General features: G+C 34.8%; 1 protein-coding gene across 7 annotated transcripts in view; it reads right to left on the bottom strand.

The window, feature by feature from the left end:
- Positions 1-25,105, bottom strand: part of DDX4 (DEAD-box helicase 4) — a 61,826-nt gene that overhangs the window by 20,687 nt on the left and 16,034 nt on the right. For 5 of the 7 annotated variants that reach the window (XM_072605609.1, XM_072605608.1, XM_072605611.1 and 2 more), the window contains 10 exons: positions 18,402-18,500; positions 16,588-16,671; positions 15,909-15,950; positions 14,892-14,939; positions 14,736-14,780; positions 14,235-14,377; positions 13,585-13,737; positions 6,377-6,531; positions 5,800-5,929; positions 4,886-5,052 (listed from right to left, as the gene is read on the bottom strand). In XM_072605609.1, coding sequence (XP_072461710.1) covers positions 4,886-5,052; positions 5,800-5,929; positions 6,377-6,531; positions 13,585-13,737; positions 14,235-14,377; positions 14,736-14,780; positions 14,892-14,939; positions 15,909-15,950; positions 16,588-16,671; positions 18,402-18,500 — 1,066 coding nt within the window. The remainder of the gene's footprint in view (positions 1-4,885; positions 5,053-5,799; positions 5,930-6,376; positions 6,532-13,584; positions 13,738-14,234; positions 14,378-14,735; positions 14,781-14,891; positions 14,940-15,908; positions 15,951-16,587; positions 16,672-18,401; positions 18,501-25,105) is intronic. The other 2 variants (XM_072605610.1, XM_072605605.1) reach the window with 1 other exon arrangement.

A 25,105-nucleotide genomic window follows, 5' to 3' on the forward strand; every position in this document is an offset into this window, starting at 1 on the left:
TAAATATTCAAGGAATCCGCAGAACACCGCATGAAAGAGATCCAAAAAGAGAAACTCCTAGGAACATTGTGGCCAAATTTCAGAGTTCCCAGGTCAAGGAGAAAATATTGCAAGCAGCTAGAAAGAAACAATTCTAGTATTGTGGAAAAACAATCAGGATAACACAAGATTGAGCAGCTTCTACATTAAAGGATTGAAGGGCTCAGAATAGGATATTCCAGAAGTCAAAGGAAACAGGATTAAAACCAAGAATCACCTACCCAGCAAAAGTGAGCATAATACTTCAGGGGAAAAAATGGTCATTCAATGAAATAGAGGACTTTCAAGCATTCTTGATGAAAAGACTAGACCTGAATAGAAAATGTGACTTTCAAACACAAGAATCAAGGGAAGCATGAAAAGGTAAAGAGGAAAGAGAAATCCTAAGGAACTTACTAAAGTTGAACTGTTTACATTCCGATGTGGAAAGATCTTATTTGTAACTCTTGAAACTTTTCTCACTATTTGGTAGTTGGAGAGATTATACATACACACACACACACACACACACACACACACACACAGCACAAGGTGAGTTGAATTAGGAAGGGATGATATCTAAAAAAATAAAATTAAGGAGTGAGAGAGGAATATACTGGGAGGAAAGTAAAGAGGTACAGAAATCTATCTTGCCCTACAAGAAAAGAGAGAAGATGGGGATAAGGGAAGGGAGGGATGTGATAAAAGGGAAGTTTGGGGCAGATTGGGGGAAGGGACAAAGCTCCAAGATGGTCTCAGGAAAAATCCAGAGCATCCAAGTCTAAGAAAAAATATTGCCACCATCCAGAAAGAAACATCAGCCAAGGAACCAGAGTCAGAATCACATGAGACATGGTAGTTTCTATTGAATATAAGAGATCTTAGAATACAGTATTCCAAAAGGCAAAAGATGGATGCTTACAATCAATGGTAACTTACCCTGAAAACTTGAGTGTAATCCTACAGGGGAAAAAATGGATCTTTAATAGAACAGAGAATTTTTCAAGCATTTCTGATTAAAAGACCAGAGCTGAGTCAGAACTTTGAAATATAAACACAAGAGTTCAGAGAAATGTACAAAGGCAAATTTATGCAAACAATAAAAATTACATAATGTCAGATGTCATGATAACATACTAATAGGAAAAGAAGAAAAACCATTTCTTCATAACCTTGTCTTTAAAGAGTATTGAGTGATCTAAATAAAAAAGACATAAGTTCTGTTGTAAAAGTCTGAAGTACAAAAAAGGGATAGAACTTGCTATTTCTCATAATTGGGGAAAGAATATTTACACATGATAAGGAATGGGTAGGTGGACTGGGCATCAAATGAATCTCACTCATCTTCAAAAGAGAAAAATGGAGGTAAAATTCAAAAGATAAAGAAGCGGAGGTGGGAAAGGGGTGATGATTAAGAGGAAGAATGATATTGGGGAGGGAATAATTAAAAACAAAACATCCTTCCAAATTCTGAAAAGGACACTAAAATGTGGGTGGCAGAGAACTAGAATCTTAAGAGGGGCCTTAGAATGTCTCTTAGACAAGTTATGAATGTCTCAACTATGATTTATAAATGTAGGGGATAGTATTGTACCATATGAAATGACAAAGATGATTTCAGAGAATCTCAGTAGAATCAAGTGACATACTTCTAGGTCAGTATCCCAACGAGATCATAAAAATGGGAAAAGGACCCACATTTACAAAAATATTTATAGCAGTTCGTTTCATGGTGGCCAAGAACTAGAAATTGGGGGAGGGGGGTTCCCATCAACTGGGGAATGGCTGAACAAGTTGTGGCATATGAATGTAATGGAATACTAGTGTGCTTAAGACATGATGAGCAGGCAGACTTCAGAAAAACGTGGAAAGGCTTGCATGAACTGATGCTGAGTGAGGGGAGCAAAACCAAGAGAACACTGTACAGTTACAACAACACTGTGTGATGATCAACTATGATAGACTTAGCTCTTCTTAACAATACAAGGCTCTAGGACAACTCCAAAAGACTCATGATGGAAAACATCATCCACATCCAGAGAAAGAAATATGGAGTCTGAATACAGGTCAAAGCATACTATTTGCTCTTTTTTTTGTTTTTGTTTTGTTTTTTTCTTTCTTGTGCTTTTGTCCATTCATTCTATTCTTCTATACAACATGACTAATGTGAAAACATGCTTAATAAGAAATGTATATGAAAAGCTTATACAGATTGCGCACCATCTTGTGGGGTGGTATAAAGGGGAAGAAAATTCAGAACTCACAATCTTATGGAAGTGAATGTTGAAAACTAAAAATAAATTAATTTTTAAAAAAAAGAGTCAAGTGACAGAGTGAGCTAAGCAGAATCAATGAAACGATTTACACAAATATTACACTGTAAAGGAAAACAACTTTAAAAGGCTTAACTGATCAAAGTTGTGATGATCATCTTCAATTTTGTCTTTAAAAATACTGTAATTGTGTAAGACGGTTATCTGGCAGGAAAAGGGATAGATACCGAGAAAAATTTTGTGAAGTAAAAAAAGAATCAATAAAAATTTATTTTAAAAAACTGATCGAATCAATAATCAACCATGTATCTGGAGACAATGTGGTGAAGCATGTTAATCATCTCCTCAGGGGAGAAGTAATAGATTCAAGGTGCAGAGACATATTTTTGGACATGACTACCATGCGGAATTGTTTTGCTTGATTATGCTTGCTTCTCACAAAATTTTTGGAGCTTTTCCCCTTTCTTTTGGTTAATTAGAGGGATGGGTAATGGATTTAGCAATAGTGATCATCAAAAAAAAAAAAAAAGAGGGCCACTATAACATTTTAAAAATGAACAGGAAAATGTTCATAAGGAATCACTATCAGGACAGTTTTGAAAGTACCATTTAGAATTTATTATATGCTTTAGGAAAAAAATAAAACAAGATGTGAAATTAAAATCTACAGTTTCATATAGAATCCTCTTTTGCATCAAGTTCAGAATAAAAAAAATGAGTAATTCAATTAAAATTTTTAAAGTATTCATGATATACAGACTATGAGTACTCTACAAGCCTTAGACAGATTTCCTTCCTTTCTTAATTCTGAATCACTTTCTAATACTTTTTATTCTCTGGCTTCCCAGTCCCCACTTTCATGATGAAGCCAACACAAAACTTATCAACGTATATAAATAATGACTCATTCTGGGGGATCTTGTCAAATTCTTCATAGAATTTTACTACTTTTTCATCCTCTGCCAACTGAAATCACTAAGAGTGCCACTGGAATGATATTTCTTGTTGCCTTTGGGAACAATATGAAATTTACTCTGCTGGTTTCTTTATAAGCTTCTCCAAGAAAAATCTGCAAAAACCCTCCTCCTATTTAGGTGAAACTTCTTTTTTCTTCTGGTTTAAATTGCAGCCAGAATTTCACTATTAACAAGGTTACGTTTTTCTAACAGTGTATCAAATCAGTCGCTGGATGAAAGTCTCACTTTTATTGCACTAAAAGTTAAATCAGTATTTACAGATCATCTAAAAACAATGAGCACCATGTTTTTTCTACCACTGTGACCCCATCACTGCAAAATTAGAAAGGGAGCCTGATGGAGAGAAGAAATGAAGTAAAGGTACCTTACTTACACAAATGCATCACAAGAGAATGCAGAACTAGGGCATTCATTTCATACACGCTTCTTAAGACTTATTTTTAGATATTTACAGCAGCTCTCTTTGTGGGGACCGAGAACTGGAAATCAGGGGGATGCCCATCAATTGGGGAATGGCTGAACAAGTTGTGGTATATGAATGTAATGGAATACTATTGTGCTATAAGAAATGATGAACAGGAAGACATCAAAGAAGCCTGGAAAGACTTATGTCAACTGATACTGAGTGAAAGGAACAGAATCAGGAGAACTTTGTACACAGCAACAACCACAATGTGTGAAGAATTTTTCTGGTAGACTTAGCCCTTCATAGCAATGCTAGGACCTAAAAAACTCTCAATGGACTCATGAGGCAAAATGCCTTCCACATCCAGAGACAGAACTATGGAACTGGATCACAGAACGAAGCTGATCATTTTCTCTTGTGTTTTGTTTTCATGGTTTCTCCTATTCATTTTAATTCTTCTGTGCAACGTGACTAAGGTGAAAATCTATTTAATAAAAATATATGTGTAGAACCTATACAAGACTGCACGCCATCTCAGGGAAGGGGGAAAACATCTAAGATATATGGAAGTAATTGTAGAAAACTGAAAAATTATTTTTTTAAAAGACTTATTTTTGGAATATTTACAGATTAGTTTTACTTCTAATGGAAGCATAGAGGAGGATGCACCAGAAAGTCTCATACAAATCCAGCACCTGTACAGGAAAGAGGCCTAGAATCAATGCAGCTGTCGTACAGGAGAAAGAGTGAAGGATCTGGAATTCAAAGACCTGACACTTAGCACCTTAGGCACATCACTTAAACCTCTATGCCTCTTTTTCATGATCTCTAAAATGGGAAAAATTATATACACTACTTGTAATTCACAGGTTGGTGAGGTTTATACACAAAATAATATGCCTATAGCACTCAGTATCTTATAAAACACCATATAAATCCCAGCTATTATTTTCCACTATATTATTATTAACAAGAAGAAATGTAGAAAGAGATGAAGAATAGATCTCCCAAATTACACAAGAAGTTAACTATAAGAAAATTTAAGTATAAGCTTTTCAGAAATTTGCTTGTTCTATATATTAAAACTAAAGATGTCTTAAAACCTAAATTCAAAAAAAATTAATTATGCCAATTAAAATAAACACACTACTTGAATACCCATAAAATGTTGGTGCATATATGAAAGCTATTTTTAAAATAAAAAAATTTACCTTTGAATTTCCTCTGGAAAAGTGGCACTAAACATCAGAGTCTGGCGTTGGTCTTTTGGTGGCATTCCTGGAAAGGAAATTAGCTTCTTCATTTCGGGACCAAAACCCATATCCAACATTCGGTCGGCTTCATCCAATACCAAGTATCTGACTTGCCTGAGGCCAATCTGTTCCAAAGGGCAGAAAGGAAAATGTATCTGGCTGACTAAAATTAAAACATTAACCTAAAAAATTCAGTCTAATTCTGTTTAGGCTCTATATTAAAAATTAATTCCTGAATAAACAATGATATTTTTTCTTATCTCATAACCTTAATAAATATCCCATTCTCTCCCCATCCAGCAGAAACCTCACTCTCACAGAAGCCAGTACAAAATGTTAAAAATAGAAGAATATATTGCAATAATGGGGAAAGGAAAATAAAATATAGATTTGTGATTTCTTGCAGGTTAAATATGATGACAAGTTCAAAATGTCTTGTTAACATTGCTACAGAAAATGTCTGAAGAGATGGCTAGTTAGCTTCTTCACTAAACTGAATACTCTCAAGAAGTAACCTATGAAAAGAAAAAACTAAACCTAAGACATACATGATGTTACATGGACTACACATAGATAGTGGCAAAAATGAAATGAAACTTGATTTGGAGATTCAAAGTAGTCTGGAGTTTTAGTTCACTTCCCCTGTAGGACTCATGTATAAAGACTTAATAGATTTCGAAGCCCATATCACTGAGCATCATCCTCACAGTTATAAGAAGTTAGGTAAGAAAAAGATACTGTGTTAAACACTGTGAAAGCTTTCTTCCAGCATAAAACCATAACAATATTCATTAGGAAACATATTTCAAACTTTTCCAATAAAGGAATTTTGTATTTATTCCCATATTCTCATATCATCTTGTAGATCCTACCTTTTCTTTACCTATGATGTCCATTAGCCTTCCTGGTGTAGCACATAAAATGTTACAGCCTTGCATTATTTGGCGAATTGAATGTCCCAATTGTGTTCCCCCATAGATTACCACAGGTCTTATACATGTCCTTTTAACAAAAAGAATATTGTCAGTTTTTATTTCTTAAAAAATTAAAGTTCATTAAGCATTCATTTTATGAATCACCATGAAAAGTAAAACTTGTATGCATATGATATTAATAATGATGGTGAAACCAGCCACACCCACTTTTGGGGACAAATTTAATGGAACTGAAAAGGAGATTAAAATTTTCTCTTCTCTTTTCTAATTTGAACCCAACTACAAAATAACAAATGACCAAAGGGATGCAATAGTTATGCGAAACAGTAAAATAAAATGCCCGAAGACTAGTTAGTCAACCTTGGAGCACTTCAGTGAACTGGGTAATATGTTATACTGTGTTAATATAATATCTATTCTTCAATCCATCCATGGGCCTCATGATGGAAAAAATATTTTTTCAGAAACTATGAAAGGAAAAAAATGTTATAATGGGCACTTCAGACACACTTACCCAAATGAAAATTTCCTTGCTTCTAAAAAGATCTGGTTGATCAACTCTCTAGTTGGAGCAACAATAATACACTCTGGTTCCTGCTGATCTTTAAAACGACTGGCAGTTACTCCATCCCGCATCATGTGAGCCAAAATTGGCAAAAGAAAAGCTGCCTAGAGGTTAAATTGTAAAACTTACAATATTTTCTAATAGGGTACATTTCTCTATGGAAAAAAATCTACAGGGAAACAGAAAACCAAATCATATTTCTAAACAAGAGGCAGTCTCTATGCTCATCTTATAAAGGAGACATGAACTGTCTTTTGATACCCCATCAGAAAACTTACTTCATTTATAAACTCAGTACCTTTTCAATTCTTATCCTATAACCTATTCCTATACACATAAAGATGGTCACACCCTGGATTTTCACCCTTACTCCCCTTGCCTGAGCAAGTATTCTGATTTTGTAATTTAAAAAAACTCTGACATTCTTCCATCTGGCCATAACCTCTATAATTCCATCTCCCCCTATGCTTTACCCCTCCTAGATGTATATTCCACATCTTCAATCTTTCTATCCCTTGGTACCTTATAGGCCTATTATCCCTGCCTGGACATCCCTTTCCTATTCCATAGCTAACTGATTTAACCACAAACTGTTGTCTAATTCTGAATTCCTCTCCCCTTATGACTCCCTATCATGGTTCATGCCTTGATTGTCCACCATCAACATCCTTCACTCCTACAGCACAATACTCTAGCCTGACAAAGCTACCACACTATCGTCTGCTGTTTATATACGCTTCCCCACCTGCACATGTTCCCTGACGTACCATGCTGATCCCTCTTCTCCTCATTTCATCAGCTCTTACGTTTAATTATCTTCCCTGAGAAAATGAAACTTCTGTATGTCTAGCCCCAGTTTCTCTCCTAAATTTTGGTTACCTATCACCACATGGTTATTTCATGGACATTTCAAACCAGATGTTTTCAGATATCTCAAACTCAAATTTACCAAAATAGAATGATCTTTTCTCTCAAATCCATCTCCCTTTACAAACTTCCACACTTCTATAAAAAATATTACCAGGTATGTAATCTTAGTATTATCAACTCCCACCTGTTCCCTTATCCCTTATCCCATCACAAATACCCACCCCTCCAGTTGCCAAAACTTGTCATTTTCTCCCTATCCAATACATCTTACATACCACTGCCAAGCTGATTGCCTTGAGTACATGTCTGATCATGCCACTTCCTTAACATAATACACTCTTTAATGGCTCTAAAATTTTTGTCTGTCTTATTTTTAAAGACTTTAACAATCTGGCCCCACCCTATCTCAACAACTTCATTATACATTACCTCTCTTCCCATAGTCTAAGGGCAAGACAAACTGGCCTTCTTTTTCTTCTTTATATATGTCACCTTAATCCCTATTCTCAAAACTTTGCCCTAGCTGGGGGCAGAGCCAAGATGGTGGAGTAGAAGGATGGCCCTGCTCTAGCTCTACTCCCATAGCCCATAAAACACCTGCAAAAAATGACTCTAAACAAATTCCAGAGCAGCAGAAGCCACAAGACAACAGAGTGAAAGAGACTTCCAGCCCAAGGCAACTTGGAATGGCAACAGGAAAGGTCTATTGCACTGGACTCAGTGCGGGGCACAGCCCAGCCTTGCCTGGGCAGCATGGACAGGACTGGAGCAGGTTTCAGGGAGTGGAATCGCAGGCAGCAGCTACATTCCCAGATTTCTCAACCCACAAATGCCAAAAACAGCTTCAAATTTTCTTTCATCCTTTCAGATGAGGAGAACAAAGCATATCATCAGAGGAAGACATAAAAGTCAAGGCCTCTGCATCCATAACCTCCAAAAGAAACATGCAATGGTCTCAGGCCATGGAAAAGCTCAAAAAGGATTTTGAAAATCAAGTAAGAGAGGTGGAGGAAAAAATGGGAAGAGAAATGAGAAAGATGCAACAAAATCATGAAAAGTGAGTCAACAGCTTACTAAAGGAGACCCAAAAAATGCTGAAGAAAATAACACCTTGAAAAATAGATTAACCTAAATGGCAAAAGAGGTCCAAAAAACCAATGAGGAGAAGAATACCTTAATAAGCAAAAATAGCCAAATGGAAAAGGAGGTTCAAAAGCTCACTGAAGAAAATAGTTCTTTCAAAATTAGAATGTAGGGGATGAAGGCTAATGACTTTATGAGAAATCAAGAAATTACAAAACAAAACCAAAAGAATGAAAAAATAGAAGACAATATGAAATATCTCACTGGAAAAACAACTGACCTGGAAAACAGATCCAGGAGAGACAGTTTAAAAATTATGGATTACCTGAAAGTCATGATCAAAAAAACAGCCTAGACATCATCTTTCATGAAATTATCAAGGAAAACTGCCCTGATATTCTAGAACCAGAGGGTAAAACAGAAATGGAAAGAATCCACCAATTACCTCCTGAAAGACATCCCCAAAAGAAAACTCCTAGGAATATTTTAGCCAAATTCCAGAGTTCCCAGGTCAAGGAGAAAATATTGCAAGCAGCCAGAAAGAAGCAATTCTAGTATTGTGGAAATACAATCAGGATAACACAAGATCTAACAGTTTCTACATTAAGAGATCGAAGGACTTGGAATATGATATTCCAGAAGTTAAAGGAAGTAGGATTAAAACCAAGAATCACCTACCCAACAAAACTGAGTATAATAGTTCTGAGGGGGAAAATAGCCATTCAATGAAACAGAGGACTTTTAAGTATTCTTGACGAAAGTCCTTGATGAAAGACCAGAACTAAATAGAAAATATGACTTTCAAACATAAGAATCAAGAGAAGCATGAAAAGGAAAACAAGAAAGAGAAATCAAAAGGGTCTTATTAAAGTTGAGCTGTTTACATTCTTACATGGAAAGGTAATATTTGTAACTCTTGAAACTTTTCTCAGTATTTGGGCAGCTGGAGGAATTATATACATATACATAGACAGAGGGCACAGGGTGAGTTGAATAGGAAGGGATGATATCTAAAAAAATGAAATTAAGGGGTGAGAGAGGAATATATTGGGAGGAGAAAGGGAGAAATGGAATGGGTCAAATTATCTTCTCATGAAAGAGGCAACAAAAAGCTTTTTCAAGGGAGGGGGAAAGGGCGTAGGTGAGAAAGGAAAAGTGAAGCTTACTCTCATCACGTTTGACTTAAGAAGAGAATAACATGCACACTCTGCTACAAATCAACAGGTTAGCTATATAATATAGAGAAGAAAATAAGTGCATGAGTGTAGTTGTTGATAAACCTAAACATCCCAGACTTTGGGGCAAGAACTCATTATTCAACAAAAATTGTTGGGAAATACTGGAAAGCAGCTTAGCAGAAACTAGGTATAGACCAATTTTTCACACTATATACCAAGATAACTTCCAAATGAGGATAGGTGTTAAGACATAAAGGGTAACATCATAAAAAAACTAAAGAAGGAAGAAATTACATATCAGATTCATGTGCAAAAGAGTTTGTGACCATAAAATATAGAGAGGATCAGAGAAAGCAAAATGGATAATACTGATCACAAAAAATATTTTTTAATTTTGTACAAATAAAATCAATGCAGATAAAATTTGGAAAGAAGCAGATGAATAGGAAGGAAAATCTTTTCCACAAGTTTCTCTAGTAAAGGTCTCATTTCTAAAATACATAGGGAAATGACTCAAATTTATAAGAATAAGAGCCACTCCCCACTTGAGGACATGAACAGGCAGTTTTCAGTGGAAAAAATCCAAACTATCAATAGTCATATAGAAAAATGTTCTAAATCCCCACTAATTAAAAAAATACAAATTAGAAGTACTCTGAGGTTCTATATCACACCAATCAGATTGACAAAGCTGACAAAAAAGGAAAATGAAAAATGCTGCAAAGGTTATGTAAAAACAGGTACATCAATGTACTGCTGATAGAACTGTGAACTTATCCAACCATTCTGGAATGCAATTTGGAATTATGATTTTTAAAAAAAGCTAATAAAAATCTGCATATCCTTTGGACCCAGTAAAACCACTGCTAGCTTTATACCCCAAGGAAATCAAAGAAAGAAGAAAGGGAAACATGTACAGAAAGAGTTATAACAGCTCTTTTCTGTTGACAAGGAACTGGAAATTGAAAGGATGCCCATCACTTGGAGAAAGGATGAACAAGTTATGGTATAAAAATATGATGGAATACTACTGGGCTGTAAGAAATGTTGAAAGGGATAGTTTCAGAGATGCCCGGGAAGCTCTGTATGAACCGATACACAGTGAAGCAAGCAGAGCTAGGCTAATAATGTACGCAATAACAGCAATAGTATAAAGACAAGTGCGTTGAAAGATTTAGGAATTCTGATCAGCCCAGTGACCAACCATACACAATTCCAGAGGACTCAAGATGAAATATGTTACCCATCTCCTGACAGGGCCTCAAAGAGTACAGATTGAGACATATTTTTTGGACATGATCAACACATAAATTTGTAATAGGGGTTTTGTTTTTCTTTGTTCCTCATTTGGCGAGGGAGGGAGAGCAGAAGGAGCAGGAAGAGGAAAAATGTGGATCTAAAAAGTTCTTTATCATTATCTTCTTCCACACAAAGCTTTTCCTGATGCCCCCAAAATATTAATGCTCTCTCTTGTCTGGATAACATTTATCTTCTCTTCATATTTAATATATATACATACATACATATATATATATACACACATATGCAGGTGCATATTGTCTGCCTCAAAAGAAAACAAACATTTTGAGAATGGAGATTGTTCTTTTCTTTTAAATTTTATCCCCAAGGCCCAGTATTGTACCTGATAATTACATAATAGATAATAAATATTAGCCGATTATGTGATATGTTAGCTAGTCAGGAAGATTGTGTGTCTTTAAAAAGACACAAATATAATCTGAAGTTGATCATCACCACAGGATATCTTAAGCACACTCTTCTAAAATGGTATCTTCTAGGGTAATTATGAAACCATCACAGTATCCTCCTAGATAATCTCTGTGTTTTTGTAATAATGCTCTCTGCTGCTTCTCCTCTTATATATATGACCACTTCTCCATCTCCTTCGTTGGCTCCTCTTCCATATCAAACCACCTAACTTTGGCTGTACATCAAAGCTGTTATTTCAAGCCTTCTTCCATTTTCTCTCTCTACTCTCTCACTTGGGGACTTCATCATCTCCCACAGATTAACTGTCCTCTCTATGCAGATGATTTCCATATCTATAATTCAGCTTCCATCTTTCACCCAAGCTCTAGTCGTATATCCCCAATTGTTCCACTGGTTATCTCAAATTGGGTGTTCAATAGCCATCTAAAAACCTAACCTATCCAAAGCAGAACTCATCTTTTCTCAAACACTAGCATTTTAAACATCTCCATTTCCATCAATGATCCCATCATCCTTTCATTCACTGAAGTTCACAACACTGGCCTTGTCTTTGCCTCCTTATTCCACAGATATATGACAAATCTTGTCTTCCTTTCTCCCTACTCACACACCCACAAACATAACTTGGGGTCTCATTACTTCCCAACAAAACTGCTGCAATGGCCTAACTGGGCTTCACACCTCAAGTCTCTCCCTCTCCAAACATCCTCTAAACAAAGGCCAAAATGATTTTCCTTAATCAAAGATCTGACCACTATGCTACTGACTCAAATGGAGGAAGTAGCTCCAAGCATCAGTGAATCAAACAACAGGCTTACAGTCAGGAAGATCTGAGTTCAAAACCAGATAGACAATCACTACCTGTGAAATCTAGACAAGTCGCTTAATTTGTTTGCCTCAGTTTCCTCAAAACTCTAAAACTAGGAATGATAATGGCACCTTTCTTCTAGGATTGCTGTGAGATCAAATGAGATATTTGTAAAAAGTACTTAGCATAGTAACTGGCATTTAAGTGCTACATAAATGCTTATTCCTTTCCAATATCCCTTCAAATGGCATCCTATTACTTCTGAGATCAAAGACAAGTTCTTTCATTTAGCTTTTAAAACCTTTCATAGCCTGGTCACATACTGTCTTTCCAATATTATTCATGACTCCCTTCATACACTCTACAGTCAACTGGAATTCTTGCTATGTCTCATAGATGACTTTCCATTACTTATCTTGACACCTTTGCACTGGTTGTCCTACATTCCTGTAATGTATTCTCTACTTACCTCCATCCCTTAGAATCTTCCTTTATCTTCAAATATCTAATCAAGTGACACCTTATAAATAAAATTGTTCCTGATCCCCCCCAAGCTGTTAGCGTTCTCCCTCATATGCTTCATATATATTTATATATGTACATATTGTATCCTCTCTCCAGTCCATCAAAGAATGTAGTAAGCTCCTTCAGGGCAGGATTGCTTAATTTGCCTTTATATTTAACACACTACCTAGCACATAGTAGGCTAAATACAAAGAGAAAGAGAGAGACAGAGAGAGACTGAATTGGAAGACAATATTCTAAACATAAAGCACTGCAGAAGGAATCCACACACAAAGATTATCACCTTTGAGACCTTTCCTTAGACAAAATTCGGGACTCCTGTTTCCTCAGTGAATCATACCACTACTACTCTTAATAACCTCACCTCTTTTCCTTCCAGTCCTACTCCATAAGCCTGGTGGAAGGGCAGAGAATGAGCTCCAAAATCCAGATTATTTCTCCAGAACCCAAAGGGGCAGATATGAACTTCCTTTTCACCCCATCTTTCTATTAACACACAAATGATTCCAGGACTAACCTGGCTTCCCTAGAGTCCTTTAAACTAAGGTTAATCAGCTGCCCTGAATCTAAATAAGTGGGAACAATCCACAACAGATGTTTCCAACTTGCTACCTTTTTGTTTGCCATGTTTATAACAGATATTAGTTTCTGTTCTCCAAACTCTTGTATTTAAACTACAATATTGGGCTTTTAGATATTACCGCCTTGTACATGCCTTAAATAAAAATTACCTCTGTAAACTGAAACAATCTTAGAAATAGCTTAACGTAAATACTCAAAGTCCAACAAAATTAGGAATTAAAAAGCAAAGAAAGTTATGTACATTTTTTATCTCCTTCATGATAATCCATAGCAAGCTAATCTTCTCCCTTACAAACAAAGCAGAATCAAGGTACCCATAACAAAATTCTTAAATCTACAACATTAAAATATAGTACAAGACACATATGAACTTAACTTACAGTTTTCCCAGACCCTGTCTGAGCACAAGCCATCAGATCTCGCCCTGCCAGTATAATAGGAATACTATATTTTTGAACAGGAGTAAGTTTGGTATAACCAGCTTTAGTAATGTTGTTATTGAGTGTCTGACACAGATCAGCTTCTTCAAAAGTCTAAGGAAAAAGTAAAAAGGATCAAATTACAGATTATATTCCATAAATATGCTCTTAATCACTTATCATTCACATTTTTCTTAAAAACTTAAATCCATTTAAAATCCTAAAGGAAGGCTACCAATTTTTCTTATTCTAAAAGCCATGTTCAAGAATCTTACTGTTCAACAAAATTTCTGAATCACTAACTAAAACCACATTCTCTCTTGCTCTTGAAAGAGGTTAAGATTTTGCAATTCTTTGAGAATTTATGCTTTTGGCTTTCAGGAAACTTTTTTTTTTAATTTTCCTACTTGAAAGAATATTTTATTCACGTTATTGTAATATGGTAAAAAAAATTTCATTTAGAACAGTTCATCTGTTCCTAAATTTCATACTTAATACACATGATAGTAAATGACATTAATTCTGAGAAATGTATTTTCAGATACTATTCATAAAAAATACCAGGAAAAGGTTTACTTGGTAGCAAGTACACAAAGTATAAATATACTAACCAGTATTGCTGGTGGAGCATCATGCCCAGATACTTCCACAAGAATAGTATCATATTTGTCAAAGTTTATGCCAGTCTGGTAGTGTGCAAAGATAGCTTCTTCATTTTCAGGTGGAGGAGGTGGTATGTAGGTCACTTTTGGCCCTTGAATATAAAACATCCCAAAAGTTATAAAACTGACAAGAGGAATGAACTATTAAATAAAAAAAAATGTAAGGAATCAGAGATCTGTTAAAGCTATATAAATATTTATTGTTTAACAGATGACCAAGTTTTGAACACTTTTTTGCTCTCTACTCTTTAATGTTTAAGTAGAAAAAAATTAACTAACTTAGGAAAAGAAGCCCCTGCATTTTAGATTTTACATTTCCCTCACAATAAGACTTTTAAAGAGTTACAGAACTCTATCCACAAAATTAATCAATGTGTTCTTCAAAACATATCAATGTTCTAAATATATTTTTAGTATGTATAATGTTTACTACAAGATGAACTAACATACCTTGAAAGTCACCACTTTCTCCTTCAGCCTCTGATTTCCAAGTGCCTTAGTAACAGATCAAAAAGAAAGGAAAAAAAACGTTTCACAAATTCAGGAATGAAAAGCACGACAACAAAATCAAAGAAATGAAATCATCTGTATAAAATCAAAGCTTACTTCTCCCAGAACCTGCCACGACTTCTTCATTGAATCCTTTGTAACCACCTATTAAAGAAGTGAACAGTAAAATGGTAAACACACCAGATCACACACATTTGAGACCACTCCATTTTTTCAACAATCACTTGTGCTCAAAAAGCAGTCAAATATCTTTTAACCACACTATCACTCAACAAGGGTTTGAATTTAGTATCAGGAGTAGGAACCTACATATTAATCTGCTTAGTGTCCAGAAATGTGTTGAATTTCGCATCCCTCCTGCTTACACCAAGCCAATTATTCTTCTCTATTCCCCAAAGGCATAGTCCAGAATTTGTTTTTTCAATGGGAGGGAATCCCAGGAAAATCAAAGGAAGTTTTCCTCTTGGGTACAGAACCACTCCGTAGAACAGGATAGTTACAAAAGGAAATACAGATTAGGAGAGACCTAACGAATCCTCTCATCTGATATTCTCCAAAGAGTGCAACCTAAGTAATCGGACACTACACCACTAAGGCAAAAAGGCTTTGTGAACAGCATAACATAATGCATGGGAAGTTCTACTACCAACTACCAAAAACAGTGGTATGTGGTTTTAATTGGTCCTTCACTAATTATTTCTGCAATGGAAAACCATTAAGTAGGCAAAAGAAGAAGGGAAACTATATTAGAAAGCCCATGAGACAAAGTATTAGAGAATCAAAATAAATGATGCTCATTTTTTAGAATAAAACAAGTCAAAATAAGCTCCTCCCAATCCGAAAGGCTTCAGTATTTTAAAAAAAACTTCTTTATATGACTTGCAACAATGCTTAGTATTCTGTCATATAGAGCTATTTACTTTTTCAGCTACCTCCAGGCCAAATGCCCTACCCACCCTTCAGCTTAATATAAAAATATTTGTTTCTAATCACTACCACTTCCCCATAAGAAGTTAAGGCAGAAAAAGAAAATATGCTGAATTGATAGTTTTTATTTCAATCTGAATTACTGTTACCAAATTTTAAAGTAAGTACCATCCCCCCAAACCTCACCTCTTCCACCAACACTTCTGCCTCGGAAATTGTCACCATTACCTGAAAAGTATTTGACAACAAGCTTAAAATTTTTTAATTCTCCTCAACCACACAAGTCAAAATGGAGATTTCTATTTCATCACTGCTGGGCTGATAGAAAGAATTACTCTAATTCTTCTACCTAAGCTTTCTTCTATTTATGTATCTAATTTAAATTTTTCCTTATATTTAAATCTCTCCGTAACTATTATGCTCTCATTTTTCCGTTAACTCTCTAATTCTATCCATTCTTTCAATTTTCTTTTAAATTCATTGGTCCATGACACTTGACACTGATCCAAGAGAGAGCAAATGCTTCCATTTCCTCCTTCCCCTCAATGATTTTAATCAACTTTAATTTGTACCCTGAAATTAACTTGTAAGTAACGAACAATGCACAGTGCATAGATAAAAAAGCAACAAAAGTTTTCTTAAAACAAAAACACAAATGCAAAAAGGCAGTCAGTTACTCTTCTTTACATCATCAGTAATTCAGCAGAGCAAAAAACAGAGAATGAAGAATAAGGAGAGAGATCGTGTATGTGTCTTACCATAGTATATACACTATTTATTAAAACTAAATAATCAAATACATACATACACACACACACACACACACACACACACACTCTTTTATCAATAAATTCCAAATTCTTACCTGCTGGATCAACTAATCCTGTTCTTCTTGAACTAAAAAATCCACCAGGGCGTTGAGGACCATCTTCACGTTCAGATTCACTATCTAAATTTCGCAGATATAAAATGTATTACATGCTTCAAGTAAATTACATTCTTTGGTGTTTTTTCAAATGTTTTAAAATCACTTAACTGCATTTAAAATGATTTTTACTTAAAATTTGCCTGAAGTCAATCAGAGACACATCCAATGAACTGCCACATCTGTCAATCCTATCTCTGTAATAGCTCTCACATATCTCTGCCCCCTTGTTTCTATTCAATTATCTCTTCCATGGACTATGGGAGAGGTCTATCCCCCTCAACAATCCAATTTCCACACAACAACCAAGATAACAATGAACAGTCCTGACCATGTCATTCCCATGAAAAGAACCTCTAGTAAATCCCCAGTGTCTCCAGAACGAAATTGAAACTCCTCAACCTCAGTATTTAAAGTCTGACTCCAGCCTAACGCTTCAGACTGATTTTACATTACACCAGCTTTGTGCTCTCCACATTCCAACAGAACTGGTTTACAGGCTTTTCTGAGTAGGCATTTTATTTCCTGCCTCCATGCCCTTGCAAGGCCTGTTCTGCATGCTTGGAATGCAATCTCTGTTAACCTCTGCCTCTGAGAATCATTCCTTCAAGGTTCAACACCTCAAGAAAGCCATTCCTGCCCTCCCAAGCTCTCAGTGTTCTCTCCCTGCTCAAATCTTCTTACATTAATATATCTTTATAAGTGGTTAGCACTACTCCACCAACCCCAACTGAAGAGATGCAATTTTAGGTCAGGAACTTGTTTTTCATTTTATCTTTGTATCTTGAGCATCTTGTATAGTAAATACTATAAAAAAGGCTTACTATGTGAATAACCTTTTGAATCTCAAAAAAGATTTTTTCACAAATGCCGTAGGCTGAGAAAGTTGTCTTCTGAAGTTAACTTAATTTCCCTGAGAAATAACTTTTCCCTTTCATAAAAAGAAATTCCTTAATATTCGTTAGGACTGGTCACACGCAAAATCATTGAGCAAACCAAGATCACACTTCTCACTACATTCATGCTCTCCAGAATGTCCCCCTGCAGCATCTCATTCTGGCCAGTTCTCCATCAAAGCAGTATATGATCAAACCAACCCCAGTGCCTCTAAATTAAAAACACTTTCTTGCCGTGGCATCCAAATGATCTCTCTTCCCAAGAAGCAGATACATTTGAATGGCAACCTTCTGGAAGCAATAGCAAAGTGACCACTCGTGACCACTTTTGGCAACATGGCAGACAAACAGGACCTTGAAAGAATTTCTCAAATCATATCATATGAAAAAGCACTGGGTTAGCCTATCTTTGAAGATTCTGAAGACCTGATTCAGTTTCCACATGCATTACAATTTTCAATCATTTCTGTATATTCACATTGTAAAAAAAATTATAGATATAATATAGAAATAGATATCTAGGCAGGTAGGACACGAGAGTGGTTTTCATAAATTTAAAGGGCAGTCATGTAAAAGGAAGGATTACATTTTTACGTGAACAGAAGTAAATGAACAGAATGTAACAAATAGAAGCAAAAAATTTCAACTTATTCAGAATTACCCAACAATTATGGTTTTTCAAACCGAAGAATTATGTAGTAAGCTTCCCATTACTTACAAGAGGAGTAGAAGGAATTCATCTACCAGAAAGGGAATGAACTGAACTCTAAAGGGAGCTCTCAACTCCAATTCTAGAAAGGTATCGTAGTAACACCAAATTTAAATCAAAGGTGGCACACAATTGACCACTCTACTAACTGTGAGTGAGACCAAATCCTCCACGGCAACCTCGGAAACTGCCACGTCCACCTCTTCTTGCCGACCCTGAAGCTTCTGAATCATTTCCATCTTGATAACCTACAAAGTTACAACAAAACAACTTTGGCTGAATTTTGGTTCATGAAATTTAATTAGCATTATATACTTAAGAAATTATGAACTACTATGGGAGTGTCCAATTTTGAACAGAGTGTGTACTCTCTACATTTACATTACTTTTCTTACACAATTTTTCATTAATAACATGTTACAGCTCATGCACACTGTGCATATAACCACTGCCCCTCTGAATGAACTGCAATTTTAAATCTTTGGAGACTGAAGAATTATATAACATACACCCCTCAGTGGAAGAAAGCTGATAAGATTTCATTCTTTGTTTCAGGGAGAAGCTTGGAGTCATTAAAAGCACAATTTTTTACTAAGATTAAAATGGATGATTCCTGTAAGCCTGGGCAGTAAGTTTCAGATAAGTTCTAATTTGTGAAAATAGGAATTCATTTTAAATTTATTAGACATTAATATTCTCTTTGGGACAAAACCCAAAAAAAGTCACACAAAAACAAATAAATATGAATACCTATTGGTAGTTGGGTAGTGAAACTGCATAAAGACATTTTTAATGGCAGATTTTGCAAAAATCTACCTTGGAAATACAAAAACCAACCAAAATGGACCAATAGTTATTGGTCCTTAATTAAAACTCATTATAGAACATTCACCAATTAACCACAAACCTCCAGTATGCTACAAAAATCTCTCTAGTAAATTCAGAGATTTCCTTATCCTCATTTGACAGCATCTAACTAGGGAGTAGAAATGATAGATTACCATGATAGAAAGCAGGAGGTTTACATTTTTCATGCAAACAGATATACATGTGAATAGGCATAATTCGCCTAAATAGTTGGCAAGCTAAGAGAGCAACATTCATAAGTGCCACAAATTGAAAAGAGTTGTGTTTAACCATAGGACAGAAAAAGTTATTTCCTAGGCTTACACCAATAGTAAGTGTAATTCCGTTAAAAGTTTCCCTTCTCCCTGAAAGGAATAGCAATAGATCTAGTTGCTTAACTTCGCACCTGCAGTAAACAGTTTAATTGTCACATGCTTCAAATCCTACAAAGCATAAATTGAGAGCATAAATGTTTAAGAATCTCAACAGAAATTATGGGGAAGAGGGGAAGTAGGAAAAGAGTTCTAGCGATTTAAGTTAATAGAGGAAAAAAGTCAATCAGTGGAACAAATCAAATTCCCCAGCTCCAGAAGCAACCAAAACAGAGTAGTAATAATGGTCAATAAACCAAAGACACTAACTCCTGGTTAAGAACTCAGCATCTGTCAGAAATGATGGAGAATGTGAGAAATAGTACGGGAAAACTAGGGTAAAACCAAAAGTTCATGCCATGTACCACAATAAGTTTTAGATGGATACGTGACCTGGATATAACAAAGTTAGAGGAGACCTTTTACCCCCACAGACAATGAGAAAGCTCTTCACCAAAAAGATACTGAGATACAAATGATGGAATATACAATGTCAATTACATAAAATTGAAAAGATTTTGCAGAATGTCACTACTGCAGTTAAAATTAGAAGGGAAGTAGTCAACTGATAAAGAAAAAGATTCATCAAACTTCTGTAATAAAGGTCTGATAGCCAATACAAACAAGGAATTGATAGAAACGTGTAAGTTCTATTCCACAACAGATAATGGTCAAAGGAATAGCAGTTCTCATAAGAAATGTAATCTACCATACGAAAAAATGCTCCAAATCATCAATAGCAAAAGAAGTATAAATTAAAACAATGTTGGGGCATTACCTATCCCCCATCAAACTGGTTTAAAAAAAAAAAAGGACAATTCATGAAAGGACTTGTAATTTTGGTGGTGCAATAAAAAGGTTCTACTTTTCTGGAAAGAAATTTAGAAGTATACTATCAAAACTCCTGAACTGGAGAGCCACACTACTGCTAAACATGAATCCATGGGAATCAAAGACTGTAGTAATTTTTGTTGTAGCAAAGAATTAGAAACAAAAGAAGTTTCCATCAATTGCGGAGCAGCTGAACAAATAAAAGTATATGAAAGTAACAGAAAAGTATTGTGTCATGGAAATAACAGAGAGGACCGAATCAGGAAAACTTGTATGAACTGATACAGTCAAATATACAAAACCAAGAGAACGATATATGCAGTGACTACAACACTGTTAAGGTAAGCAACTGTGACAAACAAACTCTGATTAATGCAGTAATTGGGCATGACTGCAGAAGACTGTTGATGAATGTTTTCCACCTCTCAGCAGACAGGTGGCATAGACTACAGGTACTGAAAGAGATAAAGCATTTTTAAACAAGATCAATGCATGAATTGTTTATTTGGCAAGTTATTTGTCACAAATGATTCTTTTGTTCAAGGGGAGAAGAACAGGAAGAGAAAATGAGATTCAAAAACAAAGGATATGAACAGGCAGTTTTCAGAGGAAGAAATTAAAACTTTCTATAATCATATGAAAAAATGTCCTAAATCAGTATTGATTAGAGAAATGCAAATCAAAACAACTCTGACGTACCACATCACACCTAACCAGCAAACATGACAAAACAGGAAACTTATAAATATTAGAGAAGATGTGGGAAAATTGGAACACTACTTAGTGGAGTTGTGAACTGATCCAACTATTCTGGAGAGCAATTTGGACCTATGCCTAAAGGGCTATAAAAATGTGTATATCCTTTGACCCAGCAATACCACTTCTAGGGCTGTATCCCAAAAAATATACAAATGGGAAGAAGACCTACATGTACAAAAATATTTATAGTAGCTCTTTTTGTGAAGGCCAAGAATTGAAAATTGAGGGGATGCCCATCAGTTGGGGAATGGCTGAACAAGTTGTGGCATCTGAATGTAATGGAATACTGGTATGCTATAAGAAATAATGAGCAGGCAGATTTCAGAAAAACCTGAAAAGACTTACATGAACTGATTCTGAGTAAGGTGAGCAGAACCAGAACATTGTACACAGTTACAGCAACACTGTATGATGATCAGCTATGATAGACTTAGTTCTTCTTAGCAATACAAGGATCTAAGACAACTCCAAAAGACACATGATGAAAAATGCTGTCCCCACCCAGAGAAAGAACTCTGGAGTTGAATGCTCACTCTCTGTTTTGCTCACTGTTTTTTTTTGTTTTGTTTTGTTTTGTTTTGTATCTTCTTTCTCATGGTCCCTCTCACTGTTTCTAATTCTACTTTACAACATGACTAATGTGAAAATAGGTTTAATATGAATGTATACGTAGAGCCTATATCAGCTTGCATGCCATATTGGGGAAGGGTAGAAAAGGAAGGGGGAAAAAATTTAGAATTCAAAATCTTATGGAAGTGAATGCCAAAAACTAAAAATTAGTTAACTTTTAAAAAGAAAGAACAAAAAAATCTGATCCTTATTAACAAAACAAATCTTACAAGGGAAAAGTAAGCTGAGAATTTATCCTATCTTTCTACAGTTGTTGAAAATGTTGCCAAAACTAGCACTTCATTAAAAAATTTTAAGTTTCATTTAAAGCTTTTTAAAATTTTTATTGATATATTACGTCACACCAAAAATCTGATGGATTCCCAAACGAATATGTAATTTTATATACAATCCATGAAAAGTTAAGTATAACATAAAAGTGACTGTTACTAATAGATACACCCTCATTTCAGTAGTTCTCTATTTGTTAAATACATATGCATTGTAATATCTGCAATGATAATTGCTAGCATTTACACACAATTATTTAATTTTATTCTCACAATATCCCTAGGAGAAAGGTGCTATTATTATCCCCATTGCAGAGATAAGGAAAATGAGTCAGAAGTTAATTGATTTATCCAGGGTTATATCTAGGAAGTGCCCAAGACTGGATTTGAATTCAAGTCATCTTGACTCCAGGTTCAATACTCTATCCACTGCACAACCTATTTGCCATATAATAACTTAAAAGTTATTCACAATATTGTCTAATATCTTCATCTTTAAGCTGTCTTCATTTACTGTAATTGTAGCAATTGTATAAAATTGCTCTTGGTTCTGCTATATTCACTCTATCACTTAATTGATTTCTTCCCATATTTCTTTAAAAATTCTGCTTCATTTCTTTTGGTGTGGTAATATTCCATTTTATCTATCTACTATAATTAGTTCAGCAACTCCCCAATTGTAGGGCACACAGCTTGTCACCAATTCTTCCTATTACAAATAATATCTAATTCAAATTCTCTTCCCCAAAGAGTGAATCAATTCATAGTTCTATCAAAAGTAAATTAATATGCTCATTTTCCAAAATTCCAATAATCTGACATACCACAAATATCCAGAAGGATACTTCAATTCAAATTTTCTGGCAAGTAGCAATTTTAAATCTTTCTAGATAGTTGATACTATGTTTCTACTTATGAGAACCAGTTGTTTATATCTGGTGACCACCTTAACTACTGAGGAATGACTCAATTTTACAGATACTAATTTCCTAAAGATTCTGTAATGTCAGACTATTTAGGGAGAGTTATTATGCAATAATGCTCTGCAGTCTGTTTCTTCATCTTATTCTAGCTGCATTTATTTTAATATAATCAAAAATCATTTTTAATTGATAAGCTTTCTTAATATCCTCTATGTCAAGGCTAGTTACAAACCCATCCCTTATCCACAGCTAAGATGTAATTTGCATACTATTCTTTAATATGAAATCTTTTATATTTAGCGCTTTTAACCATCTAGAACTTAACGTGGCACATAATGCTGGTCTGAACCTATTTTCCACCAAACTATTATACAATGGTGAATTGTTTTTTCTCAACATTTGATGTTCTTCAGTTAACCAAAGAGCAGACTATTATAGGCAAAATGGCTGCTTTTAATCTTGCATAGGCCCATTACATCAATCAACTTTTTTTCCTTTTTCCAGTACCAGATAGTTTTGGTCATCTGGAATTTCATACCAAACCATTTTTGTTCATACTTTTTTTCATTATTTCCTGCAACAATCTTTCCTTTTGTTCTTCCCTATAAATAATATTTTGCTTAATTCTACAAATGATACTTTTGGTAAAAATATAGCATTAAAGTTATAAATTTGGGTAATATTGTAAATTTTTGCTATATTGGCCAAGCCAAAACTTTATACTATGGCAATCATTACTATCTTTTTTTAATTTCTCTGAAAAATTCTTGGGTAATGGTGCTTAGATAAATCTTAAATCTGTCTTCTAACAATTCCCAGACATTAAAAAATTCATTATTTTCCATGTTATTCTATGTCTTCCTGGCTTTTATGAGAAACACAGAGAAATGGTGATAATTTTGTGTTTTGATATTTTATATGATGATTTGCTGAAATAACTCATTTGTCACTTTTCCCCCATAACTTTCTATACTTTAGGAAACCTTATCACTCAAATGGTGATAATCTTCTGTACTTTCTGCGAAAGCTTACATCCTAATTTCTTTTTTTGTAGGGCGTTGGAATTTTCAGCAAGACAAATAATGGTGACAGTGGACACTGTTGTTTTACTGCTGATCTTTTCATTTTCTAATTCATCTCTCGTATAACTATCGTATAACTATTTCTAAAAACACAAATATAACCTTGTTGCTCTCCTACTCAAATATTCAATGGTTCCCAATTGCCCCTCAGTTAAAATACACAATCCAAAGACTTTTAAAAGTAGCACAATTAACAACAGTGCTGAGTCTAGAGTCAGGAAGATCTGACCTTTAACCCTGCCTCAGAAATTATTAGTTGTGTGACTGAGTGATTTAACCTCAGCTGCAGTGAATCTGTAAAAAGAGCACAACTGAATTCAATGGCCTCTAAAGTCTTTTTCAGCTCTAAGACTATGGTCTGTCCAATATGGCTTTCCATCTATTTTTGCATTGTTATTTCACATTACTTCCTTTCATGTACTCCCCATTTCATTAAAATTACTCGACAGTATAGCTGTTTATGATAGAATGCCATCTGCCCCTCTATGCCTTTGCAAAGGCTGCCTCCATATCTGGAATATGCATATGAATCTCTTCATCTCTATACACCTTACAGTCTTCTCAAAAAAAAATTCAGGTACCACTTCATATAAGAGGCTTTCTTGAATCCCTGTAATTAGTGTTCTCTAAAATGTAAGTTCTATAAGAGGAAAGATTTTCATTATTTTTTAAGTCCACTGCTGAGAACATAAGCACTTGGTAAACCATTTGTCCACTCAATTAAATTACTGCCAAAACTGTCAGTATTTCTCCATTACAAAGAATATTAACTTTTAATTTTAAATGGTATTGATCATATTCAAGAAGTCTTTTTATTCGAGTGCCTCATTGTGTTTAATATGACATAGTGCTTGATTTCAAAGATTTTTCCTCATTCTACTAATATAATGTAGTTATTTTAGTCACTGATGACTATGCTAATCATTTTACAAATAGTGAACTATCCTTATGTTTCTGGCATCAATAAAACTGTCAACATGGATAATTTACTTCTATAAACTCTTTAAACGCTACTTAATCTCTTTACATCAATACTTTTAATCTACAAATGGCATTGTTCTATAATTGTTATTCTTTACTTTAGCCCTCCCTATTTTGGCAATCAAAACCATGCTTGTCTCACAAAATAATTTCATACAATG

The sequence above is a fragment of the Notamacropus eugenii genome, chromosome 4, assembly GCF_028372415.1.
Source record: "Notamacropus eugenii isolate mMacEug1 chromosome 4, mMacEug1.pri_v2, whole genome shotgun sequence".
Classification (NCBI taxonomy): domain Eukaryota; kingdom Metazoa; phylum Chordata; class Mammalia; order Diprotodontia; family Macropodidae; genus Notamacropus; species Notamacropus eugenii.